At 41.9% G+C, this 20609-nt stretch overlaps 1 protein-coding gene across 7 annotated transcripts in view; it reads left to right on the forward strand.

Moving 5' to 3' along the window:
* Nucleotides 1–20609, forward strand: part of RIMBP2 (RIMS binding protein 2) — a 349201-nt gene that overhangs the window by 214287 nt on the left and 114305 nt on the right. For all 7 annotated transcript variants that reach the window (XM_050923458.1, XM_050923459.1, XM_050923460.1 and 4 more), the window contains 2 exons: nt 4970–5059; nt 17992–18114. In XM_050923458.1, coding sequence (XP_050779415.1) covers nt 4970–5059; nt 17992–18114 — 213 coding nt within the window. The remainder of the gene's footprint in view (nt 1–4969; nt 5060–17991; nt 18115–20609) is intronic.

Raw genomic sequence — 20609 nt, forward strand, 5'->3', positions numbered from 1 at the left:
GCAGCCTAAGCCAATAAAGGAGTTTTCTATTGATGTAGGAAAACCACCTCCATGAACAACGCTGGCTGCTACATCAACAGACGCATTCATCCGTCAACATGGCCATGCTGCACTGGGGGCTAGGTCATCATAGCTGCATTGGTGTTGACATAACTTAACTGTAGACCAGGCCTGTTTTTTTCCTATATATTGTTCAGGCTAGAATTCAGCCCGCAGATGCTGCTGTCACAGATAATTCTTTATCCCTAAAGTTGTATTTGTGATGGGGCGCCGAGGCGGCTGTTTACTTTGGCAAATGTCATGAGGCGGTGTATTCTCTAAAGCAAATCAGTGAAAGAAATGACAACCATAGTGAACAATAAATGAAAGTGCAAACAAATAGCTTAGAACTAAGGTCCAGTGAAACTGAGGTGGTTACTGTCCTATTTTAGTTCATCCATGCAAATAACGTGATAAGATATCACCCACGAAAGCTCATGCTCCAATACGTCTGTTAGTCTATAAGGTGCCACAAGACTCTTTGCTGTGATAAAATCTCTCTCTCTTCAGGTAGGATTAAGGGCCAACCAAATGGCTCTGTGCTCTGTCTCATAAATTAGTTTCCTTTCTGGAGAATTAAAACAGTCTGAAGCATGGTGGCCTAGTTTTTGCATTCTTTTTATTTTTGTTTCTGCCTGATTTCCTCATAATAATAATTGTAAAGACTAGATTAATCATCTGATGCAGTAACGAGTGTTACCCTACACATTTAATTTGCTCAGAGTTTGTCCAACTGCCGTGATTATTATGCAATGTACACGACGAACATCTGCACTATTCCAAACGACAATCTTTATTTAGCTTATCCAAAGGAAGATACAAGTGACTTGATGACATTCTACAAATACCTATGGGGTCAGAGATTTCTCATAATTAAATGGCTCTATAGTCTAGCAGAAAAATGTGTAACAAGATCCAGTGGTTGGCAGCTGAAACGAGACAAATTCAGACTAGAAATTAGGTGCCAATATTAGTGGTGAAATCAATTACCATTGGGACAACTTGCTTAAGGATGTGGTGGATTCTCTATCACTTGAAGGTTTTAAATCAAGACTGGCTCTCTTTTTAAAAGGCCTGGTCTACGCTGGGGGGTGGGTGTCGATGTAAGATTCGCAACTTCAGCTACGGGAATACCGTAGCTGAAGTTGACGTATCTTATTCCAACTTACTTCCCATCCTCATGGTGCGGGATCGATGGCCGCGGCTCCCCTGTCGACTCCACTACCACTGCTCGCTCCAGTGGAGTTCTGGAGTCGACAGGGAGCGCATTCGGGGATCGATATATCGCATCTCGACAATAAATCAATCGCTACCCGCTGATACAGCAGGTAGTCTGGACGTACCTGAAGATATAATATAGCACAAACAGAAGTTATTGGCTCAGTGCCAAAATCAGTGAGATGTTTTGGCCTGTGTTATACAAGAGATCATATTAGACCGTAACAATCTTACAGCAGTGATGATTTTATCTATGCCACATAACAAATGTGTTTGGTAATACATGACTTTCAATGTCAGACTATCGGTTCCTCCCGGCCTTAAATTGTACGGGTGAAATCCTGACCCCACTGAAGTCAATGGCAAAAGTTCCGTTGACTTCAGTGGAGTGAGTATTTCACTCTTTTGAATCTATATTGAGATCTAGTTCTGCTGAAGACACAAGCTATCTGGGATAAGGTATGTTACCCTTTCCCTCCATTGAACTGTTTTCCTTTACTTCATATTTTGCCATTTGCTATGACTGTCTTAGGGCCAGATCCTTCACTCATTGGGCTAGATCATCAGTTACTGTTTAGTTGTCCCAAATCCACTGAAGTCAGTGGTGCTATATTGATTTATACCAGCTGAGAATCTAAGCCACTGAAGTCAATGGCAAACCTCCTTCTGTCTTCGGTGACATGGGGTAAGATCTATAAAAAATAAAGAGTAGGTGACATGCCTTATTCTCTGTAAAGTACAGTGCAAATTTATGGTTTTGTATAAATGACTTTTAATGCTTAATAGTGCAAAAAAATTGCATATCCAAGAGTTTGTTCTATTTTTGTGCAGTTTGCTCATGTCCTAAAAATATGTATTGGCTTAGTTCACAGCTTTTAAAATGGAATACAAGCTATGAAATTCTCCTTGTTTTGCCCCACAGAACTGTCTAGCATCCCACAGAGTATGACTTGCACTTTTAATTGCATCCTGATCAACGGATTGAACAGAATTTGAGAAATTATAATTAATGAGTTTCTTATGTGTGAGATGATACATCTGCACCTAGGAGACTGAATACTCTGCAAACTGCAGCCTTTCTCTTTTTATGCTCAACATAGTAGCGGTCACTATTTAACAGCCAGAGGAGAGCTTCAGAAAAGTCAGGGGAAGACATCTTACAATTGTGCTGGGGATGAGAGAGTCAGAATGGTATTTTAATATGTAAAAAATTAGCTGTGCTAATTACACTGAATATCAACCCCTTTCAAATTCAGCCTTGTGCTTGAGGTTCACTGTGTTTGTGGGCTGCAATCGAGCATAAAGAAGCTCAATAGAAGTGGCTTTTTTCACACAGTATGGAAGCCAGTTAGGCGTCTTTTAGTCCCCGGTTCCCTCCAGCATGCAACTTTGAGCTGGTTGTAAAAGGGGGTAGGGGAGTGCAAGAGAGAGAGGAGGAGATGTAAAGCAAAATTCTAAATTCCAAAGTTGTTTCCATTTAACAGAATTCGAAATGGACCCATTTTCCATTTTGTTGTGAATATTTTGCATTTATTTTAACTGGCATTTTTTAACTGAATTATTATCAACATTTTTTATTTACTGAAAACCATATTCTCTTACTCAAGACTTGAGTTTTGGTAAACAAAAAACGTGGATAATGATTTTGCTTAAAGAAAATGTTAGGTTGAAATATGGAAAAAATTTGAAATGGAATTTTTTGTTTATTGAAAAGCACATCTTATTGAAAATCTGTTTTTTGGTAAATAAGAATTGATAGTGATTTTGAAAATGATTTTGTTTGAAATTTCAATAACATGTTTGGTTCAAAATATTGTGAAAAATTTGCAAAAAGTGGAAATTGTTAATGTGAAGGATTTTTCACAAAAAAAGTTTGCTTTTTAGAAGAAATGTTCACAAACAACATATTGCGTGTGAAAACTTTTGAGCAGTAGTATTCCAGCTACTTTGCCTGATACCTAAGCAGAGTGAGAAGAGTTCTGTCTGCCAAGCAGATCAGTGGAGTTTGGGAGCCATGTTTGGGAGCCAGTGGGGCTGTTGAGAGGTTTACCAACCTAGTGATTCTTTTTTCTGACTTGAGCTGAATTTTCAGCTGGCACTGTAGTAATGAAAACCTGTGGGTCGGGCAGTTCCAATTTACACAGATCAGCAAAAATCCTAAAGTTAACCCCAAGATTGCAACTTTCATCAGGGGTTAATGTCAGTCTGTTAGGTTTTTAAATTAAAATAAATAAATACATGAACTGACTGAATGTGTTTTACTTTGATCTGGTTTTATTAATAGAACAGAATCTAAAATCTACCCTACTGGAAAAATTCACAGCTCAGCCAATAGAATTGCTTTTTTTCCCCAGCCCTTTCAGTCAAGTCTCACTCATTGCCAAAATGCTTTCAGTAGTCATTTTCCTTGGGATGGCTCTGAAAGACTTTGATTTCATATAGTCACCATTCTTGAACTTCTGCAAAAAAAGAGGTTTTCAGAATAGGCAGAGGACCCTGCCTGATTTAGGATTTACATAAATTCTCAGTTATGTCACCTGAAATAGCTTCTTTTGTTCCCAAAGACTGAACTTTTTTCTTTTGTAACCACCTAATCTTTTGTGGTTTGTTAACTCTTCTTTATTTCATGCTTCTTATAGTGCCATTCTGAGGGGTATACAAACCCCACACTGGGACGGAAGGGGTTAAATGAGGATACTGGGCCCAGCTAGCCCCGCCCCTCCAACCCTCCAGAGCATGCTCCAGCTGGAGACAGCCTTCAAAAGGGAGCAATCCAGCTCAGAAAGGGGAGGCTGGGGAGGAGTGTAGACCTACCCTGAAGGTTCCTTCTCAAAGGGGTTGGAGAAGCCGCCCTGAAGGAACAAGCCCAGCCGGGGCTGGCAGTTTTGGTTTCCTTTTTACTTTTTCTTTTCCCCTTATCTGGAACCAGAAGCTGAGGGAAGGAAGTAGTGATAGGAAGCAACTCACAGAAGGTATCTCAAAGCCCTGGGCTAGAGCCCAGTGGAGTAGGTGGGCCTGGTCTCCACTACCTCTGCCCCACGACCGAGTAGATGCTAACTGCTAGGCTCCTTGGCCCACCGAGGACCCCATTACAGCCATGTTGCCTGCTGGTATACCTAGCTACAGCTGTAGATAACACCTGGGGTTATATTCTGAATTTCTGTTCTCGTGTCTGAAGTGCCTATCACTGTGGTACCCAGGTGCGGTATGTGGATACTAGAAAATGGAGAGAATTGCTCCTCAGTAACTGCTGACTCTCTGTGGTAGCTGTGGTATATTGTGAATTTCTGACTTTGAGGGCCCTGCTGGTTTCTCTTCCCTTCTGGTTCTTCAGGAAAAGCTTGGGCAAGAATCTTGCCATCTTCAAATCGTGCTGCTGCAAGGGTAGGGCTCTTCATTAACTCCATGGGAAGTTGTGTATTTCAGTTGTCTGGTCTGTGGAGTTGAGTCATGTCCCTTCATCTGTGTGTCTTTAATCAGATTCACCCACTTTACCAACTCCAAATCCCCTATTGAAAAATGTGGCGGCAGTCATTTATAATCTATAATAGCCCTGCAGATTTTGCACCTTCAGGACCTTCGGCTTTGTGCCTGATTGCACTCATAGAGGTGTTTTTAATATCCAATAAAGCACACCCATTGATTACTTAAGATACATACAATTTAAAAGACTATAGATGAGTGGCCTGTAACACTTTTTCTTCTGTTCTAGGAAAATGAACTGAAGGATGCTGTGCAAGAGAAGAATCGCTTGAGCCTTCAATATGCTAGTCTTTCCCACAAGGCACTGCAATATGACCAGGTAACGTCTCAGTATGAAGACATGCTAATAGAATTCTCACATCCATTTATCATTGATGCCACACTGCTGAGCTAAAAGCAGACAGCACAGTCGCGCTGCTTCTCTGCTAGTGACCCACGAAAAACATTAAAATGTTTTGTTTTAAAACCACATTTGAATTCATGAACAGTGTATTTTTTTGTGAACAAATGTTACTCCCCAGAAGAAAATGAATAATTAAGACACGCTGACAAACATTGGTGCGGTGTGATTTGTCACTGAAGCATCTTCTCATTGTACTCTTAAGTTCCTGTGCGGTTTTGGTGAAAATTGCTGTTTGCAGTGGTTTTCACTAGAGCTCATCAGGAAATTATTCCTTCCCACCCCATGTAAATTTTTGACAAAAACAATTTCCCCCCTGATTTTTGTCATTTTTTCTTATTTTTTTAATCAAAACTGACAATGTATCAATAAATTTCGTTTTAACCACTTCTAGTTTTGACTCTCTGGCATCTAATTCTCTGCCATCTTGTGCCTGCCTAGTAGACAGTATGTCTGGGGAAGTTCATGAACCCCTCAGTCTGAATGGCTGGGGAGGGTGTAAGGCTGTGACCTATGACTGGTGCAATCTGTGCTCTACCTCTGTCCATCTAGGAACTCAGGAAGAGATTGTGGTTCCTGAGGCACAGTCCTTCTGGAACCTTCCCCTGGAGCTCTGCACTCAGTCTAGCTATAAGCCTCAACTGGAGCAAAATCTGACAAGAAAACCGTGATAAATTGAACCTTTCCCACGAGTGATTAGCTGTGGCTTTTGAGGGCCAAGCTGTAGCATCTAGCCATTTGCCCACATTGGGGGGAAGGGGGCAGGTGTTGTGCTGCACTGCTCCAGAAGAAGTGAAAGGAGAGATTGTGCCCAAACAAGCACAATCCCACCCTGTCTGGCTCAGTGCACAGAAAACCTGAGAAACCTGCATTATCCTTTAGGAGAGTTCTCTCTGTTGGCTGCTGTGCCTGGCCTGTACTGTGAGGCAGTTTGAGGCAATGCACCTCCTCCCCCAGGGAGGACACCAAGGGAACTGTCCCTGCATTTTCCCGAGTGGAGGGGTTATAACTGCAAGTGGCTGCATGGAGCATGTGAGGTGGGAAAAGAGGTACCTTGTGGCTGCACAAGGGATGCTCACAATTTAGTCCTTAAACAAGTTTAGATTGAGCCAAAAAATATGACTCTGGACTGGATTCTCACATTGGCTTAGAGGGCTCGTCGTGCACATAACATTACTCCTGAGGACATTCTGTGCCAAAACATTAAAAATTCTGCACCAAAAAAGTTAAAATTGTGCGCACAATATTCTAAAATTCTGCAAATTTTATTTGTCAGTAAGTGTGGAGGCTCCAGCACAGCATTGGGGAGCACAGGCCCCTGGCTGCACAGAAGTGGGAGATCACTGTGCAGCTCCCCTCCTTTCCCCCCAGGACACAGATTCAGCAGTGAGGCTGCACTCAATCCTGACACAGCACAAGGACCAAGCCTGCCCCAGAAACACCCCAGAACCCTGCCCATCTATGCCAGGTGCACCAGGTGTGGGCAGGCAGGCTCAGCAAGGCAGGATCCAAGTGTGGAGGGGCTTAGTGTGGGGGGATTCAGGTGTGGGTTGAGAGGGTTCTGTATGGGGCAATCTGGGTGCGGGTGGCTCAGTGAGGGATCCAGGTGTGAGGGGTTTGTTGGGGGGTTCTGGGTGCAACAGTAATGGGATTCAGCAGGGGGATCTGGGTGAAGGTGTTTGGGGCTCAGCGGGGGGGTCGGTCTGGGTGTGAGGGGATAGAGTTCAGCAGGGGGGTCTGAATGTGGGGGCTTAGTGGGAAGTCCAGATGGTGGGGGAGTGGGGTTCAGTGGAATGAGGATTTAGGTGCAGCTGGTTAGGGCTCAATGGGTTGGGGATCCGGGTGCAGGTGGCTCATCAGGGTGGCCCAGGTACAGGGGGAGTGGGGCACAGTGGGTGGAGGAGGGGGCTGGGCTCTGAGTGTTGGGGAAGAGGCTTGGCGAAAGGGTCTGGGTATGAGGGGATCTGGATGCATGGGGATTGGGCAGATGGGGGAGCAGCCCCCTGCACACGGATCCCTCCCCCTGCAGCTAAGGACCAATGGGTGCAGGAAGCAGGGGAGGGGGGGAATTTGCAGAGCTTCCTGCAGCCAGGAGGAATCTGGGGGATGGGTCTCACCCAGCCCTGGATGCTGTGCAGGGGAAGAGGAAGTCTTGTCCTCTCCAGCCCAGCCGGGACTAGCAGCTGAGCCCAATGCAGGGTAGGAGCCATCTGCCGGGTCTTCCCCAGTCCTGCCTCCTGATTTCTCTCTCTGCTGGCTGCCATGGGCCCAAAAAGATACTGCTGGGGAGGGTCACATGACTGCTCTTGTGTCTTCCCTTTGCTTCCCTGTCAGAAAGTCATTTTTCTGTGATGAAGTAAAGAAATCTGTGGGGGACATAAATTCTGCACATGCACAGTGGCACAGAATTCCCCCAGAAGTAACTCATATCAGAGACGGCAAGAACACTGCAAACATCAAAGATTAATTGGAGTTGGTTGCCTAGCTCACCTAGGCCCCTTTGAAGTGCATATTTCAAATATGTAGGATCAGGACTGAAAATCTGAGCTAAAACTTGCGCTGTTTAATCTCTGAGCCCACCGGGACTGGTTGGTTAAGGTGAAAGGTTGTGAATAAAGGGTGGTATGCATGTACTGTATGACTTCATACATAGCACATGGTCTCTAAACAGAACTGAAATTTTCTGCTCTTCAGAGCAGATTGGAGAGGAATCAAAGTGGTTCCTATATAAATCAGTAGCATAATAATATTTTGGGATGGAAAGAGGCCATATGGCTTATTTAGATCTATCCACCCATCTGTCTAGTGTTTCTCTCACATGACGTTTTTCTTCTAAATACCTTTCTAGCTTAGTTCGAGCATCATCCTTTCCCCACTACCGTTGTTTACAGAGCTTGCCAAGTGTACCTTTCACTAGCCACATAAAGATAAGGTCCATTTCCCATGCAGTTTCCATTCTGCCTCAGACAAATGTAGCATGTGTGGCTAATGCAGGGAAGGTTTAAGAAAGTATTGAAGAATGTTAGCCCTAATTACCTTTATTGTAGTTGTAGTAGTTGTAATAGCAATAATAATAAATTATAGCTACAAAGCACCTCTCTCTGCCCATGGTACTGAACAACCTTGCAAAAACAAATTTAAAAAACAAAAGGGTGAAATCCTGGCCCCAGTAAAGTTGAGGCAAAACTACCATTGACTTCAATGAGCTCAGATTTCACCAATTGTTTTTATTTATTTGTTTGTTTGTTTGTTTCTTAAGATGTATAAAATACAGCTCACTGCAACTCAAGTCGTGCTCTGGGTACCCATCCCCTACATTCAAAATGACAGTATAAATATAAACAAGGGACTTCCCATAAGTAGATCTACCTCAACACACACTCACCTCAGCTGTGTTAACGAAGAAGGAGAACAGCATGCCTGAAGGTTAACAAATCTGGGCTCTGGCCAGCCAAGAGAGGGCTTCTCCAGGGATGACCCTCAAGCAGCCCCATCACCTAGAGATTAAAGAGGTTCTGGCTCCACTGCTTCTGGCTATCTGGATTGTGACAGTATATCAGGCAGAGAGAAACTACATCTCAGTTAACCCACACCATTTAGGACTTTATAGGTTAAAACTAACCCATTAGTAGTATTAGTATTGTAGTGTTTAGGAACTCCAGTCCTGGACCGGACCAAGGCCTCACTGTGCCAGGAACTGTACAAAGAACAAAAAATAGTCCCTGCCCCAAAGAGTTTGCAGTCTGAATTCCACCCATTTCAAAAAGGAAAATTCAGAAATCATCTGTCCCCGAAGACCTGTTTTAAAAAATAAAATAAAGCTAATTATATATGAAGTGAGTGCTTGAGGAAAAACCAAAATGTGACAGAAGGGATAGATAATAGGGTAACAGCAGTCAAATTAAAAGAGAACCAATTGCTCAGAATAAAACCATTCTAAGCTGTTTTTAAAGTTAGGAGATATGGATTATTTGGGGTTCTACACTTTAGGCCCACTTTAGGCACAATTACCTGCAGACTGAAGCACCTGTGGTGAGCTCCTTTAAATCATTGCTTGTGGCCAAGCACAAATACCCATCCCGGAGATCTGTGGAGCAGGTCTCAGACACACCTGGGGCGTTTAAAAGTCTCTAGGGCCCAGTCCTGCAAAACTTCCCACTGACTTCAATGGGAGCAGGCCCTCAAAATACTTGCACTGAGTGCCAGGAAAAGAGCTGTGACATCAGAGGCCAAGATTGAGACCCCTCACCAAACAATGCTATTGTGGCACCAAAGAGTAGATCCTCAGTTGGTGTATGTTGTCAAAGCTCCATTGATGTACATGACAATTTACAGCAACCGAGAAGTGATGACAATTTAGGCCGGCTGAGAATCTGTCTCTATACTTAAGTCAGTGGAGCTATGACAATTTATTCGAGTGTGTGTGGTGGTGTGGACAGTATTATGGAATACAGAGAGAGCTTTCAGCATGTATGGAGCCATTTTCCTAGCACAAGTTCTCGCTCTGCTTTCTGAGTCAGGCTTGGCAATCGGCTCACTTGTAGCTGTGATTAGGAGAGTGAACTTCATTATCAGGATTCTTAATTACAGATGCACAGAGGTGGTTTTGCTCTGCTCCTTTCTCGAAGTCTGCAAGGAAATAATTGGTTTTCCAATACAAAAATACTTAATATTCTGTGTGGAATATTTTTGTAGGCTCCCATGAGCATGTCGCCTTCTCAAATTGATAGGGCAAAAATAATTAATTGGAGGGTATAAAGTAAGGAAGTATTTTTAGGAAAAACTGTGAAATAGAAAAATTTAAAGTTTAATGATAAATAAACTAATGTTAGAGAGAAAAACCAGCCATGAGGCAGAAGGGTATAGTGTTCTAAGCACAGGGCTGGGACCTAGGAATTCTGAATTCTATCCTTAGATTTGCTGTGTGGATTTAGGCAAATCGTGTAACCTTCTGTGCCTCATTTTCACTGATAAGAGCCATGGGAGTATGGATTAGTTTGTCTAGTATTTTTGAAAATGTAAACCTCTATACAACTGCTACATATTAAAGATAGGAAGAGTTTTAACACTATTAAAGATCAGCCCTCAAAGAGAAAGAATACACGTAAAATAAACTCATGGTAGTCACATACAAATAAGAACCATTTTCATTTCTTTTTGTACAGGGTTTACTTTTTAACTCATTAAGACTTAATTTTGAAAAACGGGCACCTAAATTGCCCCAGCAATTCTATGGACACAAATGAGGATATATGCATACAACCAGGGCAATTTTGTGTGAAAACAGGCCAAACCTGTAGAGGAACTATTAACTGTTTTGTGCACAGCACAAAGGGTGAAAAATTCATTCCTGTGCAAAGGGCATCACTGAGACTATACAACACTTAAGCCTCCAAAATAAGTCTTAAGTGGTATTTAATTGTGCATAGCTCTTGTGCAGGCCCTTTGCCTAGGGGAGAAGTTCCTTCACTATGCAAATATGCAGGTTTTGCATACTGAAAGTCAGTGCACTTTATGTAGGCTCTGATTTGGTTGCTTGCTGATATGCATATATAAACATGGGGAGTGTATACATTGCATGTTCAGAATATGTTTCTAACATATGTATTTTATATGAACAATTATGAACGGAAAATGTAACCTCTTCCTCATATGGGGTTATGTTTTCTCAGAGACATTATAGTAGTATGAGAAGTTGGCTGGTTCACTAACATCCAGTATTAAAACAGAGTATTAGGGTGCTAATCTCTGTAACAGGTAAATTAGTCAGATCTCAGCAGTTGTGGTCTGCCTATGGCAGAATAAACTGCAGGCCTGCAGAGAGCATTTATCAGTGTAAGTAAACTGTTTTTGGCACAGGGAGAAATGTTCTTTCACTGCTTGGCTAAATGAGCTCCTTACCAATGAAATAAACTGCAGTATTTTTCTAGTAACTCCATAGTGTTTGGATTTAAGTATTATGAAAAACTGAAGATGCTTCATTAATATTCTAGATTTCATAACCAACCCAAGTGACAGAAGTGTTTGATGTGTGGTAATATATGGAATGAAAAGCTTTGTTGATGACACACTCATTTGTGTGCATTTAACGCAGAGTCATCACAGAGCAAAATGTTCCCAGTGTTTCTCTCATGAAATCATGACTGTTTACTATGGATCTATCTAGGTCAACTGTCTTTGCCACTGAGGGCTTTGATAGATGTGCTCAATCTGTAATTCAATTTCATGCATATCCCATATGTTCTTAAACAGACGGCTTGTTGGAGAGATCATTAAAATCACTTTTAGTGCATATTTTGTAAAACAAAAATGAGGGAGTGATAGACTCCTGGAGTGCTCCGCTGCTGTTCTGGGTACTGTGTATAAGAAATCATATCACAGTTGTCTGTGTGATTTAATGCAAAATCCTCAGGAGGAGAAAGTCCTGGTCAGAATGTGCTGTGGAAGTACAAAATATTATTATTATTTACGGAGATGTGTTTCCTCTGTTTCTTCCCAAGGTGCAGAATGAAAATATGCAGAGATCTTTGTTTATTAAGTCCTGAACCTCTAAAGGAGCAGGTTTAGATACAGATTATTAGGACTATTTGGATAATCATTGAGTTAAAGTGTTTTTTATAGGGCTTTGAGATACTTGGATGAAATATTCTCTGTCTGACAGGCAGATAAAACATATGCAGATTCCACACATCTCCAAGGTACATTGTCAGAAGAACTCTGGGATGCACTGTCTGGTCCCATGGCCCTTTATTTCCCATATGAAAAAACATCCACAGCAGAAACATGCAATGCTCACCAATACTTCAAAGAAAATTTAAAAAAAAATCCAGGTAACTGTTACTAGTAGACATAAGAAAATTGAAAATCCTTTGGTAAGTGGATGTACCATATTACCATGTAATCCCTTGTCAAAATCTATTAGGGATTTTTTCAGCCACACTGTAGAATAAGATTTATTATTAAGGAAAATGATAAATTTATGAATATACAAAGTTGCACTCCAGCAAATAGGACATTAGGTCTGATGCCTCTCTGTTATTCTGGTATAAATGAGTTGTGAGAACAGAATCTGACTTTAGTTTGTATTTTCAAATACAATTATTGTAGGTGAGAGCTCGTAACTATGATGTAGATATATCATACTAGATATAATTGACTATCAATAAGCTTCTTGAGAAAATTGTTAGTGAAGTATACATACATCTATCTGTCTTCTATATCATATATATCTCTCTCTCCTGGAGATTGAAACAATAACACCTAGCTCTTATATAGTGCTTTTCATCCATAGATCTCAAAGCATTTTACAAAGGAAGTTAGTATCATCTCCGTTGTATAGATGGGTAAATGGAGGCACAGGCAGATGAAGTGACTTGGCCACGGTCATCCACCAAGCCAGTGGCAGTAGAATAGAACCTGGGCCTCCTGGGTCTTGCTCTAGTGAGTTATCCACTGGGCCACACTAACAAGTTAAACACAGTCTTACTAATTCAAAATGCTGGATTAATTATGACTCTATCTGACTTGTCAGTTTGTCATCAGTAATAGATATGAACCTTATGCTTACCTGGGGGTAGTAGGCTATCACTAAAGGCTTGTCTACAGAGGAAAGCTTTTGGAAAATAAATTAGCATGTGCATTTAAAGTGCAATGGCTGTTCCACACTCGCAGCCTAATCCACTTCCACCATGGATTATGCTAAACTGCACAAAGACACTCTTAGCACAGAACAAGAGTGTCCACTTGGGAATTCATGTGGAATAGCTATTCCACCATGGCTATTCCAGGTTATTTCCCCCAATAGCCAAGCTCCACATCTTAAAATCCAAATAAATTGGCCCTAAAATTGCCTTTTCTGTATCACTGGGTTGCCGTTTCTTTGTCATCTTCTAACTTTACTGCAGGAAGTTCCTATTTTAACAAAACCATGTGTTTCTCAGATATAGTCCTCATATAAATCACCCATATAGGTGAGCAAAGACTGGAATCGAGGTCCTTCTGATCCAAATGCATAGACTTATAACTTTTAACCCCCAGTCTAAAGGAGATTTGTCAGAGTTGGCAGCATTATCCTTGGAGCAGCCACTAGACAACACCATCACAAGCTCAAGACATAAAGCCTATTTTACTATTACTTTCATTTAGTTTTATAAAGGTACTGCAGTTACTTTCTGTGTGTCAATAGGCAGCTGTTCTCTTCCTTTTAAAAGACCACCCTTAAGATTTAGGGTGCCTTCAGTAATGCTTGCAAACTTAGTTGTGAAACAACACTAAAAGAATTGCATCATGATGTTTCATGTATGTATGGTGAGAGAGTGCCTCCACACTCCTGCCTTCTCGTGGTCCTGCCTCCCACAGTACATATAACCATGTTTCTCACACACTCCTAATATCTCCTCTAGCTATAATTAGCATGCAGAGTTGCTGGCAAGTTACCTTTGTAAACCAGAGTCAGGCCCTTATCTGTGCCTTCCCGAGTACATCACCGTTCCTGTCCCCTTCGTTCCTTATGGACTGCATCTGAAAACATATAGCAGCATGAATAAAATCAAAATAAAATTTCATAGCCCTAAAGAAATGCGTGTTTCCTTGTGCTTTTCTCTTCCTTTTACCCTTTCTTTATTTCCTTCTCTGACTGTCCTTTCGCTTTCATTCTTTTCCTTTTATATTCATGTCATTTCTGGGTTCTGCTCCTACCTTTTGTTATGTTTCCACTTTTGCTTTCTTTCCCCAGTTCCTTTTCCTCTGTTTTTCCCATTTCCCCCTATACCATTTCTCCCAGTTTCTATGTAGTCTCTCCACCTCCTTTTTCCTCTTTACTTCATGTCTACCTACAACCTGTCCCAAGTCTTTTTCTTCCTTTGGTGTCTCTTCACGTCCTTCCCACTAAAGACATCTTTTACAAAGTCTTCCCTCCCTCCTCTGACACTATTTATCATGATGTCTCTTCTGTCATGTCTATCATGACAACTCCTGCTCATAATAGCTCTTTTCCCATCCCAGGACACTGTCTTCTCTTCCTGGACTACATTACTATGTTCTCTTTACTCTTTCCCCCATCTCTCAAACCCTTAGATATCCAGCTGTACTTTCTCCTTCTCTCCCCCCTCTAATCTCTCTCTTTTTCCCTCTTTTTCTCATGCCAAGATAGTCCCCGATTTTTGGTTCTTTTGTGTTTTTTGTGTGTGTCTTCTTTACCTGCCATGTATTTTTAGATGACAGAATTGGGTGCCCCATGTAACGACCTTAGTTTGGTCCTGGTTCGAGCCTAGTATTTTTCAATTATCACAATTAAATAATTATTTTTTTCATGCTGAACTGTACACCCCTTCTTGGAGCTTGCTCCAAACCTTTGTGCTTCATCCATCGTTAGTAAATTAACTGAGAATCACAGACAATAACATGCTTGCCTGTCCCCACCACATTATATTTTTACAAGGTACATCAAGCAATCTGAGCAGCAAAAGACAATACCAAGTATTCAGGAAGTTAATAACTTCTGAAAATCCATTGTTTAAATGAATATGTCTCCTATTGTAAAGAGTTTTGAATGGAAAGGGAAAATAAAATGTACATGGAGGAAAAAATTTCCTGAGGTTGATGGTAATTACATTAGTTCTCATGGAAAACAAGATTTGTTCTTTCTCTTTTCCAGCCCATTGCACTCTGAAAAGCCCTCTGCAAAGACAAATAGCAGGGTTACATTGAACAGTTTAGATTCAATTTGAACCATCGTGAAATTCACGAGTTAACAAGCTGGAGCCAGAGGGAAAATGTGGTTTTCCAGGGTTTTTCTGAACAGATATCACCGTAGGAGGTTGTTTAATGTCTTCGGATTTAAAAAAATGCTGTGTACTAATCAAACAAAAAGAGAACTTGTCCCGTCTATAGCTGTGTTGGAAAGGAGAAACTAACTTTGACCCACAGTCGGAGCCTACACACTTTTTCCCTATGTAACCCTTCTGCCCCTCTGAGTTGGCAGCAACAAGGGCCGGGTTCAGTATCCAGGGGTTCCGTTTCAATAACCCAATGCCAAACCAGCTCGAGCCCCCACCCAGTGACCTGGGAAAATCTTACACACACCCCTAGGCGCCTCAAAGAGGCAATGCTTCCCCTCTCGCAAGCACAGAGTCTCGGTGTAGCAGAAAAGGTTTAATTCATGAGATAAACAACAAACACTAAATTGGGAAAAACACCTCAACTAGAGTTCATAGACCAAACCGTGAGCAAAGACCCACCCCAGGAAACTGGGCTGTGTCCTCTTTCCTGGGCTCTTGAGTCCAGCAACCCCCAAATCACCCACAGTCCCAAAAGTCCCACAATCCCAAAAGTCTCTGTCCTGGGTCAGTGCAGCCCCAAAGTTCGAGGGTCTATCTGCAGAGGTCCCCCCCCCCCCAGCCTGGATAGAAAGGGGCACCTTACGTGGTCTGGGGCCAACTGCCCTGCCTCTCCGTGGGTTCTGCTCCCACCTTCTCCACGAACTGCTCCGCTTTACCAGCCGCTCCACTCTGCTCCTCCAGCCGTCTTTACAAACTGCTCCGCTCCACCAGCTGCTCTGCTCTGCTCGCTCTGTGGGCCGCTCCACCCGTCTCACAGCTACTCCGCTCTGCCAGCCGTTCTGCTCCACCAGCTGTCCCATGATCCGCTCCAGCCGTGCCCACAAACTGCTTCACTCTGCCAGCTGCTCTGTTCCACAGTATAGCTTTGGGCTCCCCACTAGTTAGCACAGTACTCAGTGCCCTCAGCTCAGTAATTTCAGCTCTTTAGTGATTTTCAGCTCTTAGTAGGGGAGCCCCAGTGCTAGTGCACCATTAACCCAAAGTGAGTTCAGCTCAGTAACCTGTATCTAGATTCTTAAGGGAATAAAAAAAATCAACTCTAACATTCCACAGTGGAGGGAGGAGGGGGTGAAACTGGTGCTTCTGGCTCCACAAGGCGACTGCTCCACCAGGCACAAATACCTGTCCCCAGCCTCTCTCAATTCTCTGGGTTTTGGAACCCATGTCCCTTGTCTAGCAAGTACCACCCAACTGAGGGTGAGTCATTTGTCACCAAGCAGTCCCACAGCTCGGCAGTCTGGGATAGGGTAGGCGTGCCTATGCAAATACACTCTCTGAAATTCTTTCCACCAGATGTCAGTGTAGAGCTTATCCTGACACTGCTTACACCTATAATTATTGCACTATCTTTCCTTCCCTTACCCAGCCCTGCATTCACTAATCCTGCTTTCACTGTTACATTTCTGATTGTCAACTCGACAAAGAAAACAGGTGTTGTCCAGACTGTTATTGAGCTAAAAATGGTATGGGCTTTGTTTCGTTTATGTCCTTTCAAGCCTCGTTGTGAAGATGTGTGTTTTTCACGTTTATGTGAACGCTATATATCGTACTGATATTTTGAATTGTTAATGTTCTTTGTGGTGTTATGTTCTGAAGATGTCAATTCCTGATGTGATATACTCTGTAATTGTTACATTGCCAGACTCATCGTTTTTGCTTAAACCTAGACAGTGTCAGGAGGTGAGGGACCAGATTCTCACACTTTACACTAGCTGAGGATATTAATCAAAAGCTCAAGGAAGAGAACTGGTCCATGGAATATTGATGGAATAATTTATTTTCTAAATGCACAGCGAATGTGTGTAATACATATTACACAGTCTCCATATTATGTGCAGATTTGAAGGTTCCCAAAATCCTCTATTTTGTGCTGAGTTACTTGCACTGAAAGCCTAAGCTAACTCTGGGGTAAATTAAATAAGAAATTAAACCTTATTTACTGAATAACTTAACCTCATGACATTGTCTTATTTGGAAATAGGACATGTGCAAAGATTTTAAGGGAAAACACAATTTTTTCTGCATGTGAATATTTCTTTTCCTTCAGAACAGAAAATAATTTGATTGGACATTTTAACTCTGCTCTGTAGCTCATGCTTATTATTGGTTTAGAACAGGCTGACTTGATGAAGTCAAAAGATTAAATCAGAAATGGTATGTGTGTGATCTGTTTATGCTCACATCTCTGCAACCTCAGATGAGGAGGAGAGGAGGAAGAATCATAGGACACTGCTTTTATTTATAGAACACCAGTTTGGTAGACACTTTACAAACACAAGGCTTGATACTGCAGACGCTTAAGCATGTGTGTGTCTCTACTCACACTAGTGGCCTTATTAAAATCTATGGAAATATCTTCATTAATAAAGTTACTCACATGCACCGATGATTGCAAGACCAGGGCCTGAGAGCTTACAGCTGAGGGTTCTGATCCTGCACATAGCTGCATTGTCTAAAGCAGCTCCCTACGTCTGCCTGCAGTAACACTGTACCAGAAATCTGCACTAACAGATCTCTGTGCAGGATTGAAGTCCAGATACACAACATACAGACAAAAAGGTGAAGGTGGAGTGAGGTGTAACAAAACTATTTGATCTGAGTTACTTTAATCTATTTTGCGTATTTACTGGTATATGTTTTAGCCTTTTCCTTTTAGTTTTTTAACTTATGCCCAATTAAATTTTGATTGTCAGATTGTTTGTAACTGTACCAAATGAGAATGGGTGTGTGCATGTGTATTTGCATGCACATGATACACTCACACGATTTCCTTCTTGTACTGTTTCTTTTTTTCACTCAAGTTTAACCCCTTACCTGATTTCAATTTTTGCTTTTGTTTCTTATCTCTTATTTTCTGCTTTATATTTTTTCCATTTGATGGCTTTGGGCAGAATTGCACAAGCGAATGGTGTTCGTTTCAGATGTGCTTTTCTCTTGGTAAACTGTCTACATTGAGAGTACTTCACCTCTCACTCTTCCTTTTTATTTTATTTTACTTTTTTATATTTTTAGGTGAAATCAGACTATGTTCAGCTTAGAGAAACCCTCACCATAGTGACCAAAGAACGAGATTTGGCTGTGAAGGAGAAACACCAGCTCCAAGCCAAGCTGGAGAACTTAGAGCAGGTCCTAAAGGTATGGCTAATACAATGAAGTCTGGTAACCCAGTGTCTAATAACATTGCCTATATTCTTCATTTCAAATGTAAGAGGCTGTAGTAGAATGCTAAAAGAAATATGCTTTCTCTGATGATTCTGTTGCCTGTTTAGCATCCCAGTTAAGCAAAACACTTATGGGAACACAATGATGATGATTACTTCAAGCACAAGTAAGTCCATTCCTATGTAGCAAAACACTTAAGCATGCGATTGAAGTCGCTGGAACTTGAACATGTGCTTAAGTGCTGTGCACAACAGACACCAAATAAATCGTGCTTAAGTGCTTTGCTAAATAGGGGCCTTCCTGATCTTTACATAAAGATGACTTTTATTACTGGTTTTTTCCCCCTGATGGTCTTGGAATAAAATGAAATAATGAAGATGCCACTTTGAGGGAGTCATCAGACTAAAAGAGAGGGGATATAAAATAAATTATAGCTGCATTTAGGATTTTATAAATTGGTGTTCAGGTGATTTGAGCACATAGTTCCTGAACGGGAATCAAGTTGATATGAGGAGGAAAGTATCAAAACCAGCTGTGTGGGTGAAGGATTGACGTGTTTCACTTTTGGGATTGGTCATGGAGTCAAATCTTTTCCATGTGGGTAGTGATAGAAAGTCACTGCCAGCTGAATGCTGTTTCTAACCTGGGGATCTAAGCTAGTGAGTGTCAGTCCAGTTCCTTATGGACAGGTGTTCACAACACACCAAATAAAGCTACTGCCACATTTGGATCTAATTCCATGACTGTTGGAAATCTTACAAGAGTGATCAAGGACTGAGAGAGCCACAGAGACTAGTACATCCTCTCACCGCAGATGTGATCCCTCCAGATTGAGGCTGAATTGTTGTGGAAAAAGCTTACACAGCCGGTGTCCATGTTCCAGCTGTTTTGTAGAGACACAGAGGTTTTCAGTTTGCAGAGTCATCAGTTTGGCACTTCCTTTTAAACGTTAACAAATTCTCTTTCTTTTAATCACATATTTAATCCTTTCAGTCTGGGATTTTATAGTATGGTAAGGGCACTATCATACTTCTGCTTAGATGGTGATTGTATAATAGTATGTGCAGCATTGCTTCCTTAAATAATTCAATCAACACATAATTTCATTTTCCACTAGTGGCTGCATCCTGCAAGAACGCAGATACAGTAACTCCTCGTTTAACGTTGTCATAATGTTCCTGAAAAATGCTACTTTAAGCTAAATGATGTTAAGCAAATCCAGTTTTCCCATAAGAATTAATGTAAATGCGCGGGTTAGGTTCCAGGGAATTTTTTTTCACCAGACAAATAAATAAATAAATAAATAAATATATATATATACACACCCCATATAAGGTTTAAACAAACAATTTAATACTATGCACAGCAATGATGATTGTGAAGCTTGGTGGAGGTGGTGAAGTTAGAGGGTGGAAGAGGGTGGGGTATTTCCAGGGAATGCCTTACTGCTAAATGATGAACTAGCATTTGGCTGAGCCCTCAAGGGTTAACAAATTGTTATGAGTGTAGTCTCACACCCTACAAGGCAGCATGAATGGAGGAAGGGGAGACAGCATGGCAGACAAAGACACACACCCTGTGTGTGGGAGAAAGAGAGAGAGATGTGCATTCCCCCTATAAGTACGCTGACACCTTTCTTCGTACATTGCCTTTAAAAAGATCAGGAAGTTAAGACAGCAGCTATGGCCAGTGTACTGAGCCCTGTTCCCACCCAGCTCTATATGGAGAAGGGGTAAGTGGGGGGCAGGAGTAGGAGGGAGGAGGACACCCCACCATTAGCCCCTCTTTCTCCCCCCACCCCCCGCACAGCAAGCAGGAAGCTCCCGGGAGCAGCTCCAAGGCAGAGGGCAGGAGCAGTATATGGCAGTGGAGGGAGGGACAGCTGGACTGCCGGCAATTGATAGCCTGCTGAGCAGCTGCTGCACAGGGAACTTAGGGGAGTGGGGAGCTGATAGAGGGGCTGCCGATCCACCCTGGTTCCAGGCCCCCACCATCTAGCTGCAACGGGCTGCTCTTCCTGCAAGCAGTGGACAAAGCAGGTAGCTGCCAGACAACATTATAAGGGAGCATTGTGCAGCTTTAAACGGTCATGTTCCCGAATTGATCAGCAGCGTAACAACAAAACAACTTTAACCGGGATGACTTTTGTGAGGCGTTATTGTAGCAGTAGTCCATTTCTGCTGTGTTAGGATTTGTCAGTATTTGCATCCTATCACGCTGTAGCTTTTAAAGCTTCTATATGTGTATTCTGATTCACTAAAGGCAGAATTCTGTTGAATGTTTTCCATAGGTGGTTTATTTTGGTATATCTTTAATAGACTCAGATGGTAGGGCCAACTTGTGATACCCTTATTCATGTATTTTGTCAGAGTCTGACTATTCGTGTTCATTGTAAATTGAGTCGTGAATCTTTATATATCCTTTACTCTATTCTTATAATGTTCACCTCTCACAGCATTGTCATTTTC

This window comes from Gopherus flavomarginatus, chromosome 15, assembly GCF_025201925.1.
Source record: "Gopherus flavomarginatus isolate rGopFla2 chromosome 15, rGopFla2.mat.asm, whole genome shotgun sequence".
Classification (NCBI taxonomy): domain Eukaryota; kingdom Metazoa; phylum Chordata; order Testudines; family Testudinidae; genus Gopherus; species Gopherus flavomarginatus.